Source organism: Littorina saxatilis, linkage group LG14 (assembly GCF_037325665.1).
Source record: "Littorina saxatilis isolate snail1 linkage group LG14, US_GU_Lsax_2.0, whole genome shotgun sequence".
NCBI lineage: Eukaryota > Metazoa > Mollusca > Gastropoda > Littorinimorpha > Littorinidae > Littorina > Littorina saxatilis.
Genome location: NC_090258.1, coordinates 12,226,220 through 12,246,137, shown reverse-complemented (window position 1 = coordinate 12,246,137; position 19,918 = coordinate 12,226,220). Strand labels below are relative to the sequence as shown.

At 42.7% G+C, this 19,918-nt stretch overlaps 1 protein-coding gene across 1 annotated transcript in view; it reads left to right on the top strand.

The window, feature by feature from the left end:
• Positions 1–6,602, top strand: part of LOC138946845 (fibrillin-1-like) — a 67,542-nt gene extending 60,940 nt beyond the window's left edge. Inside the window, exon 25 of the mRNA XM_070318250.1 lies at positions 6,556–6,602. Within this exon, the coding sequence (XP_070174351.1) occupies positions 6,556–6,602 (47 nt within the window). The remainder of the gene's footprint in view (positions 1–6,555) is intronic.
• The last annotated feature ends 13,316 nt before the right edge of the window (positions 6,603–19,918 follow it).

Below are 19,918 nucleotides of genomic sequence, written 5' to 3'. Positions count from 1 at the left end.
CCTCAGTATGATATGTACAGTTACATTCTTTCGCAATAAAAATTTTTTTTTTATCTGTCCTTTTGCAGGGAACGTGATATATCAGTAATCTGGAAGCTTTTTGGGCTGGAGGGGCCAAATAACTACGACGAAGGAGTCCTACAAATTCAACACTCAGAGTGAACGATGTATTGATGTTCAGAGTAAAAGTACAGGACATTTCAAAGTTTCAACAGTCGAAATCAACGCTATTTCAAATATCGAAAACCAGGACATTTACAAGCTTGACATCCGGGTACAAGAGTCTTTAAAGTTAAACCGTAATAATGGTCCAATGGTAGAAAACAATGAAACTTCAAGGTTGGTAACAGTTGAAGTCCAGATCACTTTAAAGTTTAACAATTAGAGTCCAAAACACACTAAATTAAAAGTCGAGGTCTAGAACATTGAAATATTAGGAAGTATGATCCAATCAAAATGATCAAACTGCTTTTATGAATGTCTCAGGTCACTGATCATAATTATACAGTGATATATCATTTCAAAGGCCACACACACTCAGCTGGTGACCATTCAGAAAGAACGTCATTAGGTTGCAACGTTATACAATGATGTGATTTGGGGTTGTGCTTCAAAACCAGGTCTTAAGAAGCACCTTGAAAAACTACTTTGAAAGACTGTAGCAGGGTAATGATACAATGGACATTTGTACAGATGTGAAGACAGTTACACGAATCAAAGCTGCTCCATACGCTAAAATCTGGGGGGAAAAACCACGATGAATCAAAACTGGTGAAAAGGGAAACGGCCCTGACACGCGAAAGGACTTCCGAAGAGCGCTTTAAACGAGAGTATTGTAGTTTGGGCCAATACACCAAACAGTCTTCGCAAAAATCCTATTTTATCATTTTGTTTAGATCATACCTCGTAAGCAGTTCTAGCCCAAGACGTTTCAAAGGACATTCAATTTTGTTTGTTTGTTTCTTTGTTTGTGTTTGTTGATATTATTGTGTAAGTGTATTCTGCAGATAGACAAGTGGGATTGCATTTCAGCTCGGAAGCTGACACAAATATTAATGAGTTTTTCCTTTAAAATTGTGATTAAAGTCGAATTCTTGCCAACAGATATAACAATGATTGCATTGTGTACTTTATCATCTCCTGAACCCAAAAATGTATACATAATATATATTTAGATTAGAAACAAGTTCAAAAATCAAGAAAATTCATTATATGGAAACCCCTCTTTGCAAACAAAAATTAACAAAAAAATCTTTTTAACAGTGCAGGAATTTATTGGACAGTCCGGCCGTTTCGAACAGATAAACATGTAAAGTGAAAGCAAAATCGATACGTCTACTCGTCTCTCTCTCTTCGTCGCGATATAACCTTCGTGGTTGAAAACGACGTTAAACACCAAATAAAGAAAGAAGAAAGTCTCTCTCTCTCTCTCTCTCTCTCTCTCTCTCTCTCTCTCTCTCTCTCTCTCTCACACTCTCTCTCTCTCTCTCTCTCACACTCTCTCTCTCTCTTTCTCTCTCTTTCTCTCTCTCCCTCTCTCACTCCCTCTCTCCCTCCCTATCTCTTACTCACTAACACCATAAATATTATATATGTATTCTTAAACGGATTTTTGTTTTGATGTACAATTTTCATTCAATTTTCCTTTCATGTTTGCTTGCTTTTCATTTAAACTGTACAATAGCCGCCATTTATATGTAATTTTCTAGAAAACTGTAAACACCATCATATGCATTATGCTTGTTGTTGTTTACTCAATATACGATTTTTTGTAAATAATGCACAAACGTTGAATAAAACAGTTTAAACCATATGGAAATTAGGTTCAATGGGCTTGTTTTGCCGAAACAATGTGTCAGCGCTATGTCGGCCGCGGGGTCTCAGCCAACCTATCATTCTTGAACAAATGCAGCGCATTCTGTTTTATTCTGTGAGTGCGACAGATTGACTAAATGTATTAATTTTGCTTTACGTGACATGTTTTGTTTGATTTTAGACTGTTGTGGTTTTGAAAGAAATGTCATGCTGGTGAAGCAAGCTTCCAAATAATATTAAAATGCATGATATTGTTTGAAGTCTCTAAATTCAGTCGTCCTTTGATTTGTTCGCTGTTGTAAATTGTGTGTCCTTTTGTTTTCTTTTTGCCTTCTTCTTTTTCTCTTTGTTTTTCTTTGAACATAGTTTTTAACTCACACTTTAATGAAACTCAGAACTTTAAAAAAAAATCTCATTCTTCAAACATTACAACAGGAAATCAAAAAAGTGTTTCATTTTAATAAAGATCAAGAAGGCCTCTACGCCGATATTAAGAACTAACTCAATCTTACACTTATGTAAATACTTATGGTTATTTCTTCTTCTTCTTCTTCTTCTTCTTCTTCTTCTTCTTCTTCTTCTTCTTCTTCTTCTTCTTCTTCTTCTTCTTCTTCTTCTTCTTCTTCTTCTTCTTCTTCTTCTTCTTCGTTCATGGGCTTAGACTCCCACGTACACTCGTGTTTTTGCACGAGTGGAATTTTACGTGTATGACCGTTTTTACCCCGCCATTTAGGCAGCCATACGCCGCTTTCGGAGGAAGCATGCTGGATATTTTCGTGTTTCTATAACCCACCGAACTCTGACAAGGATTACAGGATCTTTTCCGTGCGCACTTGGTCTTGTGCTTGCGTGAACACACGAAGGGCCCCTAGCAGGTCTGCACATAAGTTGACCTGGGAGATCGGAAAAATCTCCACACTTAACCCACCAGGCGGCCGCGGCCGGGATTCGAACCCTCGACCTTCCGATTAAGAGGCCGACGTCTTACCACCCCGCCCGTCACTTATGGTTAATATATGTCAATGGAAGTATAAGAGGCTCTAATAAACTGTCACGTTACTTTTGATGAAATGTTAAAATGTTAAATGTGTAGTATTTCGCATTAAAGCTGACATTAACATTTTTAAGTTCACCGTAGTTTCATTAGTGTTATCATTCAAATGCGTGCAACCACTTGCTTGCGTTTTTGTACGACTTATCTGTTACTATTGTGCATTATTTCTTTTTCAAATATACCATGTTATAAATGTTCACAATTTTGTATTAGATTTTTATTGAACGTCCGTAAAGCCAGTGCAAGTATGAGGAAGAAACTCACCCACATAAACTCCACCATTTTGTTCTTATTATTTATATTGTGCATGGCATTAATTGAACAACGCTCAAAACCAATGAGAGAGTATGCATGCATAACAGACGGTGGTTTGATGGGTAGGTTTTTTCACTGGTTGTTGGAACATGAACTCTTTGACTATTTTGGCATACACAGCCTGGTCGCGACAGCAAAAACGTGAGAAAAACAAGAGTGGTTAGAGCAAGTGAGTAATAAACTATACAATGTACAATACATGTACCAGCTTGTTTCTTTGTTTTCACTTCGAATGTTAAAGGCGCGTGCGTTCGTGCACGAATGCGAGTGTACGCGTGTGTGCTTATACTGTAAATGTGTGAAGGCTGAGGGTTAGCAATCAAAAGCAAGAAACCACTTCCTTTCATATTCCTTTGCATTAAGGTAGCTACATACGTCCTCACTAAGCACCATATACCATCAATCGCCCGTCAGAGCCGGCCGTGTGCTTACCTAAAGCATTATCCCCCACTGTATGATTAAGGTTGGTGTTATCAATCAAACGAGAAAAAAAGGGTCTTCTGTTTGCATTAGTTTGCATGAAGGTAGCTACATAAAGCCTAACTTCAATACTGTAGACTTCCAACCACAATTTAAAGGCGCTGTCCGGGTAATGGGGTTGTTATGTGGCTGAAGAACGAAAGAGAGACAGAAATGTAGCATGAGATCTTACACAAGAAGACCGTTTATGATCACTAGGTGGAAGACTTTTTCGAAAAGAAATAGATGATGATGATGATGGTGATGATGATGATGATGATGATGATGATGATTAAGAAAAAGAAGTCGTTTGTTGTTGATGATGATGATGATGATGATGATGATGATGATGATGATGATGATGATGATGATGATGATTAAGGAAAAGAAGTCGTTTATTGCTTTTTGTGTGTGCTACACTAATTCTGTCAGTGCTATTTTCAATAAATTCAATAAAAACATAATTAAATGTATCTATGTGTGTGTGTGTGTGTGTGTGTGTGTGTGTGTGTGTGTGTGTGTGTGTATGCGTGTGTGTGTGTGTGTGTGCGTGTGTGTGTGCGTGTGTGTGTGGATGTGCGTGTGTGTGTGCGTGTGTGGGGTGGGGGGGGGGGGGGGTTGGGGGGTGCGTGTGTGTGTGTGTGTGTGTGTGTGTGTCTGTAAATTTGTGTCTGTGTGAACTTGATTATAATGTGTGTGTAAATGGCACCTCCGATGTTTGTACGAGGTTTTGCAAAATCATGTCGCTCGATCTGCCTCACTCCATACAAACCTAACTGAGTTATTTTCAGAATTCGTCCATTGATTTATCAAACAAAGCCAACATTCGCACAATCATAAGCAGCGAGGCTTTTGATTTTGATTTGTGTTGTTATATTGAAGTAGAAGACACCACTATAAACCTTAGGCTTGCTGTTGTTATATTGAAGTAGAAGACACCACTATAAACCTTAGGCTTGCTGTTGTTTTCATATTCATAAATGTAAGTAAACATTCCGTATGATTCTGCATGTATGATTCTCTACTTTCATACGATCCTGACGAAGGCAGTTTATCTGCCGAAATAAAATATTGATCAAAACAAGAACCTTACCTGGTTACTGGTGTGTCTTCTTTTTTATTTAAATTTAATTAAATTTTGTGCATTTCTCCCATAATGTTTTCTGTCAGTACAAATTTCTGGCGGTGCGCATGACTATTCGCAAGCAAAGTAAGGTATCTTAAACAATGACATTAGGCCTACACCAACAATGAACAACACATTGTCTACAAAACATGTAGTCCTGTCTGTCAACTGTTTAGACGCGCACTTTAGTAAAACATTATTAAGACATTCTTCAGCGTTCCAGAATTGTCGGGTTACGTGTGAGCTCGTTTGCCCATTTGGATTCCCCACACAATACCCTGAGAGCACAGTCAGCTTCACTCCGCTTTCGTTGAGTAGGCATGCTGGGTATTTTCGAACTCCGACATGGATTACAGGTCTTTTCCGTGCGCACTTGGTCTTGTGCTTGCGTGTACACACGAAGGGAGTTAAGTCACTAGCAGGTCTGCACATACGTTGACCTGAGAGATCGGAAAAATCTCCACTCTTAACCGACCAGGCGGCAGCGACCGGGATTCGAACTCACGACCTCCCGATTAGGAGGCCGACGTCTTACCACCACGCCACTGCGCCCTTCATTACGACATTAAATACGACAACAACACGTAACTAAAAGTTAAAAACAAATACATTTTAAACAAAACACCTTATTTCTTTTAACAAGCAAATAAAATATCACTTAATGTGTGTGAAACAATCTTATGGTAACAATCACATGCATAACACATTATTATTCTTGCAGTAAATTTCACTTTGTAAGAAAATCATCAGTAGACGGACTCTTTGACCTTGATATAGATCAAATAACTTCTTGCTAGCAGGATATGTTTCAAAAATCTATCGTTCATGTTTCAGTACCAAAATAAAAATAATCGATGATATATTTTGGAATGAAATACAAAGCGGACAATAGAGACGCACCGGGTTACGTTCAATGGTTAATGGCCACTAAAGAATCTTTCTAGAGCTTTTTCTTGTACTTTTCGCACAGCGAACTATGGCTTTGTGTATGTATGTGTCTGATTCTACGTGTGTGTGTGTGTGTGTGTGTGTGTGTGTGTGTGTGTGTGTGTGTGTGTGTGTGTGTGTGTGTGTGTGTGTGTGTGAAACGGTAAACGCGTAAGGAGGCAAAGGTGTGTAGTCAAACCAGTTTCTTAACTCCCGATCAAAGAAATACCATTCTGAATTCATCTCCGAAAAACACTGCTGAAAAAACCCCTGGATTTTCATCGTCTTTCCACTTCTTTGAAATAGAACAAGCAGCTTCCTGCGTTGACAGTTTATGTTCACCCCAGAAATCTAAGCATGACATACTTCGGTGGAGTGGTACGAATGAGGTCAAAGATTTTAAACATTGGAAGAGGTAAGTTGTGTTTTATCTGTTGTCTGTTGTCTGTTGTCTGTTGTCTGTTGTCTGTTGATTTTTCTGTTTAATCGTTTTGTTTTGTTTTTGTATTTAGCATAATTGTATGTCTTCTTTTTTGTAACACCAGAAAACAACATTTTAACATTCCTGTTTATAAACAAGAAATGAGTTGGTCGCGGATATTTTATTCTTAACATCCAAGGAAGGCACATCGCTACACATGTATGAGCAGACACATCGACAGACGTTGATGTCAGAAATATATTAGAAAGCAAGAAAAACTAAACTTTGCAGAGGAGGACCACCATTTTTCTTTTTCATTTCATTTTTTGCATTTCTTTTCTCTCCCTTCTTTTCCTTTTCTGTTCCCAGTTTTGTTTTTCTCTTTAAGTTATTTAGTTTTAATTGTATTCCAATTTAAATGTGTGTTTTTGATTACAGAATACTCAGAACAGACCACGCAATGGCAGTCAGAGCAGTTCTCTTGACATACCTGTACTGTTCGTTCATACACCAAGCTTATCTTTCCATCATTGTCACAAACTACTCTCGGGAAACGCGTTGCACGGGCATGACTTTGTCCAGAGGTCACAGGCTCCACACTCGCCGTGTCAAAACTAAGCTGGAGTGTCATGTCGCATGCAGTGGAGACGATGCCTGTGTGTCTGTGGTGATTGAGAACGCCTCGGGGTTGCAATGCCATCTGGGTTCCAGCCTGGCTGCCTCAGACTGCTCCAACATGGAGGCGGTCAATGGGAGCGTCAAGTACTACCGAAAGAAAGCAAGTTTATTCGTGTGTTATGCATGTCTGTCCCTTTTGTTGTGTCCGTTTTGTGCACATTTCTCTATTATCTTATGGCGATCTTTCCGCCTTGCTGCCGATCCGCCTTTTCTCTCTCCCTCTCTCTCTCTCTCTCTCTCTCTCTCTCTCTCTCTCTCTCTCTCTCTCTCTCTCCCCCTTCTCTATCTCTCTCTCCCCCCCTCTTTTCTCTCTCTCCCCTCTCTCTCTCGCGAGTGGTCGCTGTGGCAAGACACGAACACATTTGCTGTGACAAAAGTTCAACATTTTCAGCAACAACAGCCACTAAGATGTCAGTTTTAGGCCTACCTAAAACTGTGGAGTCTATTCTGACCACCAGTATCGCGGACCACGCCCTTATCTCCTGGAAGGTGTCAGGCGAAGGCGACAAACCTGTCGTCGTGCTTCTCTTCAACTCCGCAGAGCAACAAGATGGCGAGTCGACATTACCAGTGGGCGCGTGGAGACGCAAACCCCCGTCACAGATACGCCGCGACAAGAAAAAGGCAGAAGACAGGGGTGCTACTTCACGGACTGACGAAACAAGAACAGAAAACATTGTGACACAGTGCTCCACAGAAACAAACAAAAGACAAGAACAAGAAAATAAGACAAGTGAAAACATTGTTGACAGTAGGCATACTTCGCCATGCGGTCTAGTTTTAGCCACCCCTGAGTTCATGCCTCCGTCACAACATGACAGTACACATTCCTGTGTTGACACGCCACGCTCTGCACGTGAGACAGACCCACCGCCTGCCACGGACATTAGGCGCAGTGGAGAGGAACATGTAAACAATAAAGACGACACCATGTGTTTGGGCGCAAGTGGTTGGCAGACCAAAGACTGTTTGCATGATAGTGCGGTAAATCAGACAGACGACAACAGTGAGAGTCTGGTACACATGAAAAAGATAACGTCTGAAAGAGGTATTGACATCAGACACATCAAGCTGCTGGTAAGTGAACTGAGAGACCGCCGTAAACGAAGACTTCTCCGCGATAGAAGAAGAAACGAATCTTTTGATACTGTTGTACTTGAAAAACATATTGGAGTTTGTACTGCAAAAGTGATGATGTTGTGCTCATGTATGATTTCAATACAGATCGTAAACGCTGGTTCTTCGATCAGTCAGACAGCATGACCAAGCTTAATAAACATGCCATGTCGTGTCTTCGGACATTGCCCCCGATCAGCAAAGATCGGTACGCTGAGTTGTACAAAGAAGAACTGGAAGAAGATCTGAGAATAGTGTCTCGAGTAGTCCGCTTTTACTTAGCATGAACAGTTTCAAACACCGTGATGTGTTTTTTTTCAATCTTGGACTGGCAAATGCTGAAAAGGGCCGTCACGCACGTTTTATTGACTTACAATATCTGTCACCACACGGAAGAAAACAACAGACTGAAGGACTGATCAAATCATGATGTTATGATGCATGGTATTGGTGTGCAGTGTGAGTCAAGGTATCCCTGACTCTGACAAATGCAGTGGACTCTCTATCGGACTTCCAGTAGCGAGAACTTTGCGCGATCGTGCATGCTTCGGTATATAGAACTAGATGAATACCCGCTTCGCCGGGAAGAAGTAGAGCCGAATACCCGGCTTCACATTTGGACAATTACAACACACAGGGCGTGGGGGGGGGGGGGGGGGGTGGTGTGTGATCATTGCTTGGTGGTTGCAGTATCAACCATATGTATTCTGACTTTACTTTGATTTGCAAAATGTTGCTTTGCACCTAGTCATAAACATTTATGAACTACAATGTTTCTATATAATGCGCTTATGTCAATTAACTTAAACTATTAACTAATTATATATTCAAGTAGTAGTAGTTATTATAGTAGGTTTAGTCCCTCTAAGTATTCCTATGCTTATTCTGTTACCCTCGTAAAATAAAGAATTGTCACTGTCATTGTCATTGCCATTGGCATTCTCTCTCTCTCTCTCTCTCTCTCTCTCGCTCTGGCCTAAAACTGAATAAACTTTCGTTCGTATTCTCTCTCTCTCTCTCTCTCTCTCTCTCTCTCTCTCTCTCTCTCTCTCTCTCTCTCTCTCTCTCTCTCTCTCTCTCTCTCTCTCTCTCTCTCTTTTTGTACCGTAGCTTCGTTGCGCGTGATGTGTAATATCCCCATTGCAAGGGGCCGATGGCCTATAGCAATTAAACTTTCGTATTCTCTCTAGCTCTCTCTCCCCGTGTGTGTGTGTGTGTGTGTGTGTGTGTGTATCCGCGGGCGTCAAAATTACAAAAGGGCGGAAGTCTCATAGGAGGCTTAAAGGCAAAATTAATCTCTCACGTGTAGGCGATTTGACTAACCATTTTAATTGTAGTCAGGCTTTTACATGTGATAAGACTGTCCCTCCACTCAGACTTGTACACAAAATGAACAACCTGCGGGAGTTTATCGAGGGTCAAATTGTGTGTTCAAATTCAATTTGCAAATGATTACTTTTAAAAGGTCAAACTCTCAAGAACACACACACACACACACACACACACACACACACACACACACACACACACACACACACACACACACACACACACACACACACACACACACACACACACACCTCTATGTAGCGCAACTCCGTTCCGTTCAGCTTTCGACTTTGAAAAAGCTGTACACATTTCTCAGAGATGGGACAACAAATTCATAAAAATTAACTGAAAATGAAAAGATTGACACTGAGGTTACCTTAATCTTTCATAATCTTTGAATCACTATTTGGCTCACGTAAGTGTAGCCTATGCGATCGTAACTTTGTCTGTCTGTGCGTGTGTGTGTGTGTGGGTGCGTGTGTTTGTGCGTGTGTATGTCTGTGGTAGAAACTCTAACATTTGAAGACGTCACATTACATTGACGTCACATTATGACGTAAGAGGGTTAGACGTCACGCGAAGGAAGTACTGAAAGTCTCGGTCATTATTATATTTTGAGCGGGCCGAGACTCTGTTGGCAGTCGTGTCCCTGTAAGTAGGCTACATGCAGACAGACAGATCTAGATCTAGTGTCTCGCTTTCTTGCACAGTTTCACCTATAGATATGCTCTTTCTGTGTGTGTGTGCGTGTGTGTGTGTGTGTGTGTGTGTGTGTGTGTGTGTGTGTGTGTGTGTGTGTGTGTGTGTGTGTGTGTGTGTGTGTGTGTGTGTATGTGTGACGGAGTGATTGAGTTTGTGTTACTGTTTGTCGATTTCTTACGTGAGCCTTGATGGCTTCGCCTCTTGTTTTTGTTTGTTATCAGTGGTGTGGATAATAATCCTTATTTGTTTTGCTCAGTGATCTGCAGGATCACATAGTTAAGTCCTGTTCTTATCTTGTAATATTTTTCAGAGTTATTATTTTGATCTGTTTGTATCTGTGTCACAGCAATATCAAGGGTCACAAACAGTGCCAGGGATTTGCCAGAACGGAGGTGTATATTTTGCGGACAATAACACGTGCCAATGTGTTGCGCCGTACCATGGAACGAACTGCACCAACGCGTATCGAGGTAAGCGCCTTGGGTAATGTTTACATTTATTTCCTTCTGACAGTCTAATAGCTGCCTTGGGAAATTCGCGTTTCGTGTGCTGTGCTTGTTTTTGTTGTTTGAAATGGCACCGTTGCTTCTGCGGCTGCCGTTTTTGTTGTTTGAAATGGCACCGTTGCTTCTGCGGCTGCCGTTTTTGTTGTTTGAAATGGCACCGTTGCTTCTGCGGCTGCCGTTTTTGTTGTTTGAAATGGCACCGTTGCTTCTGCGGCTGCCGTTTTTGTTGTTTGAAATGGCACCGTTGCTTCTGCGGCTGCCGTTTTTGTTGTTTGAAATGGCACCGTTGCTTCTGCGGCTGCCGTTTTTGTTGTTTGAAATGGCACCGTTGCTTCTGCGGCTGCCGTTTTTGTTGTTTGAAATGGCACCGTTGCTTCTGCGGCCGCCGTTTTTGTGTTCCTCATTTGAGTGAGATTCCATAACCATACATAACGATGAGACAGAATTTACGAATATACGAATACGAATGTTTGTTTGTGGTAAGGCTTCGCCTCTTCACAAGGAAAGGGGAGATGGGGCCATACAACAGTTTGCGAAAATATGTCGTAAGTAGGAACCGATGTACCAAAACCGAACAGTCCGTGCCATGAGTACCACAGCACTAAGTTCACATTGCATTGCATCCAAATGCAGTATTGCAGTCGCGACAGTTTTACGTAACACGATAGATGTTTCCGATATGTGCCAAACTCAGCGAAGACAGTCGAGGTAATGTCGCACGAGTGGAGCCACAACGAGTAACTTCCTCTGTGCCACTTTCATCTCTTCTCTGTATTGCTCCATCACTCGACGGGCGCAGTGGCGTGGTGGTAAGACGTCGGCCTCCTAATCGGGAGGTCGTGAGTTCGAATCCCGGTCGCTGCTGCCTGGTAGGTTAAGAGTGGAGATTTTTCCGATCTCCCAGGTCAACTTATGTGCAGACCTGCTGGTGACTTAACCCCCTTCGTGTGTACACGCAAGCACAAGACCAAGTGCGCACGGAAAAGATCCTGTAATCCATGTAATCGTTATCTGGTTCCTGTCACTTCAACTAAGCTGTGCAACAACAACAACAACAACAAAAACACATGGTGTTTTTAAAATATATCCACAATTGTCGGCACGTACCTCTTGTGTGCAAGCATGACATCCGATGAAGTTTGACAGAAATCTACATCATTGCTGAGAGACAGCGCTTTTTTATATTTTTTTATTGTGTAACCCCTTCTAACCTTTCGTTATCACAACGGTCATTCATTCTGTGATTTCAGACTGCAAGGACATCAGCGACACGGGACAAACGCAAGACGGACCTTACCTCATTCACCCCCCTGCTTCCCCGGCCCCCTTCCCCGTCTTCTGCAAAGCCAATCAGGGCCGCACCTACTTGTTTGAGCGACGGTACGGAGATGTGGACTTCAACAGACCCTGGCAGGAGTATGTTCATGGTTTTGGGCAGGTCAGTGGTCATACTAGCAATTTTACAAGAATTATGCGTCGATAGGCTTCCATTTGAAACATCGAGATTATCATGCATGCATCGTGTAATGAGTGTATTGACGCCCGATCAAAGCCTCATTGAAGCCCGTACGAGCAAGGCGATGGCGGGCTTTATCTATGCCTTGGGAGGGCGTTAGTCCGAGATGATTACCTCTATGAACCGAAACGTTTCAAATCCAAGCATGTCAATGCTATTGATCGGGGAACCGGTAGCTCAGTTGGTAAAGCACTGGACTTGTGATCGGAAGGTCGCAGGTTCGAATTCGGGCCGGGACGGACACGGGTCAACTTTATGTGCAGACCCAGAGACGGAAGCCATGTCCCACCCCCGTGTCACCGCAATGGCACGTAAACGACCTTGGTCATTCTGCCATAAGTGCAGGTGGCTGAATACACCTAAACACGCAGACACCTGGGTAGCGCGACTCCGTTGCTGCTAGCTTTCCAATGGGAGGAAGCGACCCGAATTTTCCAGCGATGGGACAATAAAGTAATGAAAATGAGAAAAAGAAAAAAAAAGAAAATCAATCTCCTAGGTCAACTTATGTGCAGACCTGCCAGTGACTTAAGCCCCTTCGTGTGTACACGCAAGCACAAGACCAAATGCACACGGAAAAGATCCTGTAATCCATGTCGAAGGTCGGTGGGTTATGGAAACACGAAAATACCCAGCATGCCTACCCAACGAAAGCGGAGTGAAGCTGACTATGCTCTCAGAGTATGGGCAAACGAGCTCACTCGTAACCAGAATTTCTGGAACCCCGAAGAAGAAGAAGATGTCATATTTTTGCTTGAATTATGGTCTCGGTATTTCTCGGACTACTTGTAAAATGACTCCCACGGCTAACAGAGACTAGTTGAGCGTGTCAATTCGCCTTGCCAGCAGAGTTTCAGTGAGTCGATTTTTAGTGCAAATCGTAATTAAACACCGGTAAACGGATCAATCACAGAACTATAGCTGTTTCATTCCAAATCCATCTTGACTGAATCACAATACCAACATAACACCTGTTCAACTCGCACAGAAAGTAACAAAGCCAAGCGAATGTGACCAGCACGGTTGGCCTAGTGGCTGCTCCGCCTGGCGTCTGGCATTATGGGGTTAGTGCTAGGACTGGTTGGTCCGGTGTCAGAATAATGTGACTGGGTGAGACATGAAGCCTGTGCTGCGACTTCTGTCTTGTGTGTGGCGCACGTTATATGTCAAAGCAGCACCGCCCTGATATGGCCCTTCGTGGTCGGCTGGGCGTTAAGCAAACAAACAAACAAACAAAAGCGAATGTGCTTTTCCGAAAACTGACAACAGTATTTTCTAAAGGCTATGTAGCCACTTTACAACCTTTAGAAAAGTTACTTTTCTACGAATGACAGAAATATAGTTTATGCTTTTGAGTTTACTTAATTATACATTATATTTGATTAGGGTTTAGGGTTTTACCCTTACCCTAACCCACAGCAAATTACTTTTTGGTGCTATATGTGACAGGTGAGCGGCGACCATTGGCTGGGACTGGAGCACGTGAGACACCTGTCTTTGAACGAGGGCAAGAACTACAGTTTCCGGTTCTCTTTCGCCTTGCTCAATGGAACCAAGGTTTATATTTACTACAACGACTTCAAATTGGGCGGTGCCGAGATCGGTTATACCTTCACGATGGTTCCGCATGTACTAGACAAATCGCCAGGTATTTGTCGTGTGGATTGTTTTTGTTCAAATGAGGGGGGAGGGGGAGGAGGAGGGGAGATGAACGTGAGTGGGAATCCACTAGGGCGTGTGTGGTTGTGTGTGTGTGCGTGTGTGTGCGTGTGTGTGTGTGTGTTTGTGTGTGTGTGTGTGTTTGTGTGTGTGTTTGTGTGTGTGTGTGTGTGTGCATGCGTGTGTGTGTGTGTGTGTGTGTGTGTATGTGGGTATGCGCGTGTGTGCGTGTGCGTGTGTGTGCCATTGTGTGTGTGTGTGTGTGTTTGTGTGTGTGTGTGTGTGTGCATGCGTGTGTGTGTGTGTGTGTATGTGTGTGTATGTGTGCATGCGTGTGTGTGCGTGTGCGTGTGTGTGTGTGTGTGTCATTGTGTGTGTATGTGTGTGAGTGTGTGTGTGCGTGCGTGCGTGCGTGCGTGTGTATGTGTGTGTGAGTGAGTGTGTGTGTGCGTGCGTGCGTGCGTGCGTGTGTGTGTGCGTGCGTGCGTGCGTGCGTGCGTGTGGATGTGTGTGTGTGCACATACGTGCGTGTGTATGTCTGTGTACCTTGTTGTACAGTATGTCTGTTTAATTTTAGTTTGTTTTGTTTGATTCCGTCAAAAGACGACTGCTTGAGCCCCCTTGACGGAGCACCATTCAGCACCTACGACAACGACAGCGACAACTCGACCTCCATCAACTGCGCCCAACGACATGGAGGGGGTTGGTGGTACAGTGGAGACACTTGCTCTTCTGTCTGCTCTGCCCTCGGTCGTCTGACTAGCGCCGGTGGTCTTTGGTCTGGAGATGAGAGGGATGCGTTTTGGGCTGTCGATTCTGTTCGAATTGCTCCCGCGGCTCTAAAAGGCTTTCTGTTTGTCCTGTAATGTAGTCGCAGTATGTTTTGGTTTATGTGACAATGTTAAGAATGTTTGTGCGGTAGATTATTGAGATTAGTACTCGTAAGGTCTCTGCTAAACGTATGAAAAACTATTTGTTTCATTGTAAATTTTAAAATGATCTTTATTAGTCGATGGAGAAAAATTCTTACGAGTTCAAAATAGTTTTCGCAACAAAATCAAACCACAAAATCTAATGGCTGCATTGCCAATTATATTAACTAACGATGGACACGACATTTTCAAATGCATTTTATTTAAGCCTTAGTTTTTGTTCCAGTAGGCACATGTAGCCTACTCTACCGACAGAGAATGATGACCTTCACACATACAAAAACAACAACAAAACATATGAAATGAATAAGTTATGTTCCTTCGGGGAACGTTGAATTTACTGTAATGAATTTTTCATGTTCCGAGGCCACTTAAGCAAAGACTTCCTGGTTGATAAGGGGCATACTGTTTGTTTTCCTGAGTCATGCTTTTGAATTGTCACATCTCTATCTTTAAACCCATCGTCTTTCTTTTTTCAGCGTCTTGTTATTAATATTGCTTTTATCACGGTAAAACACCTTTCGGTTTCTTTTTCAACAGTTTATACTCTTTCATCACCGACTTTGCTCCACATTTTGGCTCTATTTCATTTGTTTGCTGTCCGTTGGGTTCTGCGATGTCGATGTTTCTCGGCTGTTCGCTTTGTCAATAGAAACGCTCTACAGACTCTGTAGTTTGTTCTTTTGTCTCCGGAAAATCTGACTTGTCTGCAATTAGTGCTAAAGCCTTCAAGCGTTGTTGACATTTCCTCCTGTCCGTCTGTTTTGTCTTTGATGGTTCCAGAGTTTCCTGTCAGGATTGAAAGATAATCCTTTCTGTCAGTCATTGGGTACGTTTCCTTATTTTTACATCCGGTGTATACACACACAAAATCGATGTTCAATTTATGGCAATGTGTGTCTCATTTGCTCCCTTTAGTGGGTTCTTTTACTTTTGCCAGGCACATCATTGTGGAGGGTTTAATGTTTTTGTTTTTGTTTGTTTTTTCAATTGTAATAGCTCATGATATAATGAATACAGGCATGTCTGGAGGAGTCTGGCATGGACAGTTTTAAACTGCTCTTTAAAGGACCAATCCTTCCCGTCGGCTCACCATCTTAGATCTGGCTATGGCTTGACATGGGATAAGAATTACATTGCTTCTTCTTAGAGACACCGGCACGGTTGGCCTAGTGGTAAGGCGTCCGCCCTGTGATCGGGAGGTCGTGGGTTCGAACCCCGGCCGGGTCATACCTAAGACTTTAAAATTGGCAATCTAGTGGCTGCTCCGCCTGACGTCTGGCATTATGCGGTTAGTGCTAGGACTGGTTGGTCCGGTGTCAGAATAATGTGACTGGGTGAGACACGAAGCCTGTGCTGCGACTTCTGTCTTGTGTGTGGCGCACGTTATATGTCAAAGCAGCACCGCCCTGATATGGCCCTCCGTGGTCGGCTGGGCGTTAAGCAAACAAACAAACAAACTTCTTAGAGACATAAACAGAAACCAAAAAAACATTCTGACTGCTTCTAATATGTATTTTAAAAAGCACACAGGGCTCCCCACGGACGCCTCACCTAGAGGGTCCTGGGACCTCTACTATGAAATTGTATAAGGTTCATGGACACCCTCTTCGGAGTTTTATAGGGTCCCAAAACTCCAGGGGCCCCAAAGCCCCCGTTGTACTGCTAACATTGTGCGATGACGAGTAGTGTAATATGAGAAGTCCTTTTTAATTGGAATATTCCAGACATTTCCACAACAACAACACGCACACAGACACACGCACGTTCGCAAGCAGGACATTGGTACTTGCTCTTAGCTGACGACAACAGTCTGAAAATGTCAGCTAAGGTACGCACGATTACGTAAATTTAGTGCATCCCGGGACCCGCTCTCTATATGTTTTGTGCGTCCCGGGACCCGCTCTCTATATGTTTTGTGCGTCCCGGGACCCGCTCTCTATATGTTTTGTGCGTCCCGGGACCCGCTCTCTATATGTTTTGTGCGTCCCGGGACCCGCTCTCTATATGTTTTGTGCGTCCCGGGACCCGCTCTCTATATGTTTTGTGCGTCCCGGGACCCGCTCTCTATATGTTTTGTGCGTCCCGGGACCCGCTCTCTATATGTTTTGTGCGTCCCGGGACCCGCTCTCTATATGTTTTGTGCGTCCCAAGACCCGCTCTCTATATGTTTTGTGCGTCCCGGGACCTGCTCAATACATTTCTAGTACGCGTTTTCGGCTGCTTGTGCGTATCGGACGCAGGGACGCACAGTTTGGGGAGTATCCTGGCACATTTTTGTGTAAAGATGGAAGGGCACTCAGTTCACATTAAAATCTAGAGAGATCTTTAGAGGTGCACACGATTGTGGACCGGCACGGTTGGCCTAGTGGTAAGGCGTCCGCCCCGTGATCGGGAGGTCGTGGGTTCGAACCCCGGCCGGGTCATACCTAAGACTTTAAAATTGGCAATCTAGTGGCTGCTCCGCCTGGCGTCTGGCATTATGGGATTAGTGCTAGGACTGGTTGGTCCGGTGTCAGAATAATGTGACTGGGTGAGACATGAAGCCTGTGCTGCGACTTCTGTCTTGTGTGTGGCGCTCGTTTTGTGTCAAAGCAGCACCGCCCTGATATGGCCCTTCGTGGTCGGCTGGGCGTTAAGCAAACAAACAAACAAACAAACAAACACGATTGTGGTTACATGAGGATTACTGTACCTTTAAGTCTCAAAGTTAGCAGCTGTAAAAACAAAAGCACTATTTTTCTGTTTATAGAGACACCGCTTTAATTACATAGTTACCATGATTCCTTCGTGGGGACAACTCATATGCATGAGCAAATAAGTGCAATCGCAATATAGTGTTTTTGGTTGAAATTACCGTGGAAGAGAAGGGGAGAAGTTAGTGTTGATTGTGATTGATATGATATTGTGAATAGTGATATTCAAGTGACACCGTACCGTGGATGAAAAAAGAAGATGTTATAGTGTTGATTGTGAGTGATATTGTGAATGTTGATGTTCAAGTAACGCTGTACCGTGGCAGAGAAGGGAAGATGTTATAGTGTTGATTGTGAGTGATATTGGGCATGTTGATGTTCAAGTAACGCTGTACCGTGGCAGAGAAGGGAAGATGTTATAGTGTTGATTGTGAGTGATATTGGGAATGTTGATGTTGAAGTAACGCTGTACCGTGGCAGAGAAGGGAAGATGTTATCGTGTTGATTGTGAGTGATATTGGGAATGTTGATGTTCAAGTAACGCTGTACCGTGGCAGAGAAGGGAAGATGTTATTGTGTTGATTGTGAGTGATATTGGGAATGTTGATGTTGAAGTAACGCTGTACCGTGGCAGAGAAGGGAAGATGTTATAGTGTTGATTGTGAGTGATATTGGGAATGTTGATGTTGAAGTAACGCTGTACCGTGGCAGAGAAGGGAAGATGTTATCGTGTTGATTGTGAGTGATATTGGGAATGTTGATGTTCAAGTAACGCTGTACCGTGGCAGAGAAGGGAAGATGTTATCGTGTTGATTGTGAGTGATATTGTGAATGTTGATGTTGAAGTAACGCTGTACCGTGGCAGAGAAGGGAAGATGTTATCGTGTTGATTGTGAGTGATATTGGGAATGTTGCTGTTCAAGTAACGCTGTACCGTGGCAGAGAAGGGAAGATGTTATTGTGTTGATTGTGAGTGATATTGGGAATGTTGATGTTCAAGTAACGCTGTACCGTGGCAGAGAAGGGAAGATGTTATTGTGTTGATTGTGAGTGATATTGGGAATGTTGATGTTCAAGTAACGCTGTACCGTGGCAGAGAAGGGAAGATGTTATCGTGTTGATTGTGAGTGATATTGGGAATGTTGATGTTCAAGTAACGCTGTACCGTGGCAGAGAAGGGAAGATGTTATTGTGTTGATTGTGAGTGATATTGGGAATGTTGATGTTCAAGTAACGCTGTACTGTGGCAGAGAAGGGAAGATGTTATCGTGTTGATTGTGAGTGATATTGTGAATGTTGATGTTGAAGTAACGCTGTACCGTGGCAGAGAAGGGAAGATGTTATAGTGTTGATTGTGAGTGATATTGGGAATGTTGATGTTGAAGTAACGCTGTACCGTGGCAGAGAAGGGAAGATGTTATCGTGTTGATTGTGAGTGATATTGGGAATGTTGATGTTGAAGTAACGCTGTACCGTGGCAGAGAAGGGAAGATGTTATCGTGTTGATTGTGAGTGATATTGGGAATGTTGATGTTCAAGTAACGCCTTCCCGTGAAAGAGAAGGGAAGAGGTTATTGTGTTGATTGTGATTGATATTGGGAATGTTGCTGTTGAAGTAACGCTGTACCGTGGCAGAGAAGGGAAGATGTTATAGTGTTGATTGTGAGTGATATTGGGAATGTTGATGTTCAAGTAACGCTGTACCGTGGCAGAGAAGGGAAGATGTTATTGTGTTGATTGTGAGTGATATTGGGAATGTTGATGTTCAAGTAACGCTGTACCGTGGCAAGGAAGGGAAGATGTTATAGTGTTGATTGTGAGTGATATTGGGAATGTTGATGTTCAAGTAACGCTGTACCGTGGCAAGGAAGGGAAGATGTTATAGTGTTGATTGTGAGTGATATTGGGAATGTTGATGTTCAAGTAACGCTGTACTGTGGCAGAGAAGGGAAGATGTTATTGTGTTGATTGTGAGTGATATTGGGAATGTTGATGTTTAAGTAACGCTGTACCGTGAAAGAAAAGGGAAGAGGTTATAGTGTTGATTGTGAGTTGATATTTAAGTAACACTGAACCGTGGAGAAAAAAGAACAGGTTATAGTGTTGAATTTGAGATATATTGTGAATGGTAATGTACAATTAATTAAGTACCGCGTTTTTACAAATATATGTTTTCCTATCTGTATTTACTGAACTGCTAATAACTTTTCCTGCACATACTTTATTCTCCTGCCAGTGAATTTTCTTTCTTTATTATCTGTTGGGGTGTGTGCGACAAAGCGCCGATGACCAAAATGTCGAGGCACAAAATTAATGGTCGAGGAATGTAGGTCGAGAGTCGAAACGTTCATGGTAACAAAAGGTGAAATACGAAGTAAGGTCGAGGCGACAAAAGGTCCAGAATTGAAAATATCAACTTCCTGTTGTAAACGTACATCACTGCCTGTCTAGTTTAATTTTTCCTCTGGAATATTTTTCGGACCTCATGTATTTTGTTTAATTTGCAGTTTATATGTAATTGTTCCCTCTTTATTGTTCCCTCTCACGAGCAGTCGCCATTGTTTAATACTTTCGTTTATATGTAAGACAAATAAAGCTTTGAATGTGTTCTTGTATTTTCAATAATTTGTTGTTGTTTAGTTAGTCATGACATGCCTCGCGCCCCCT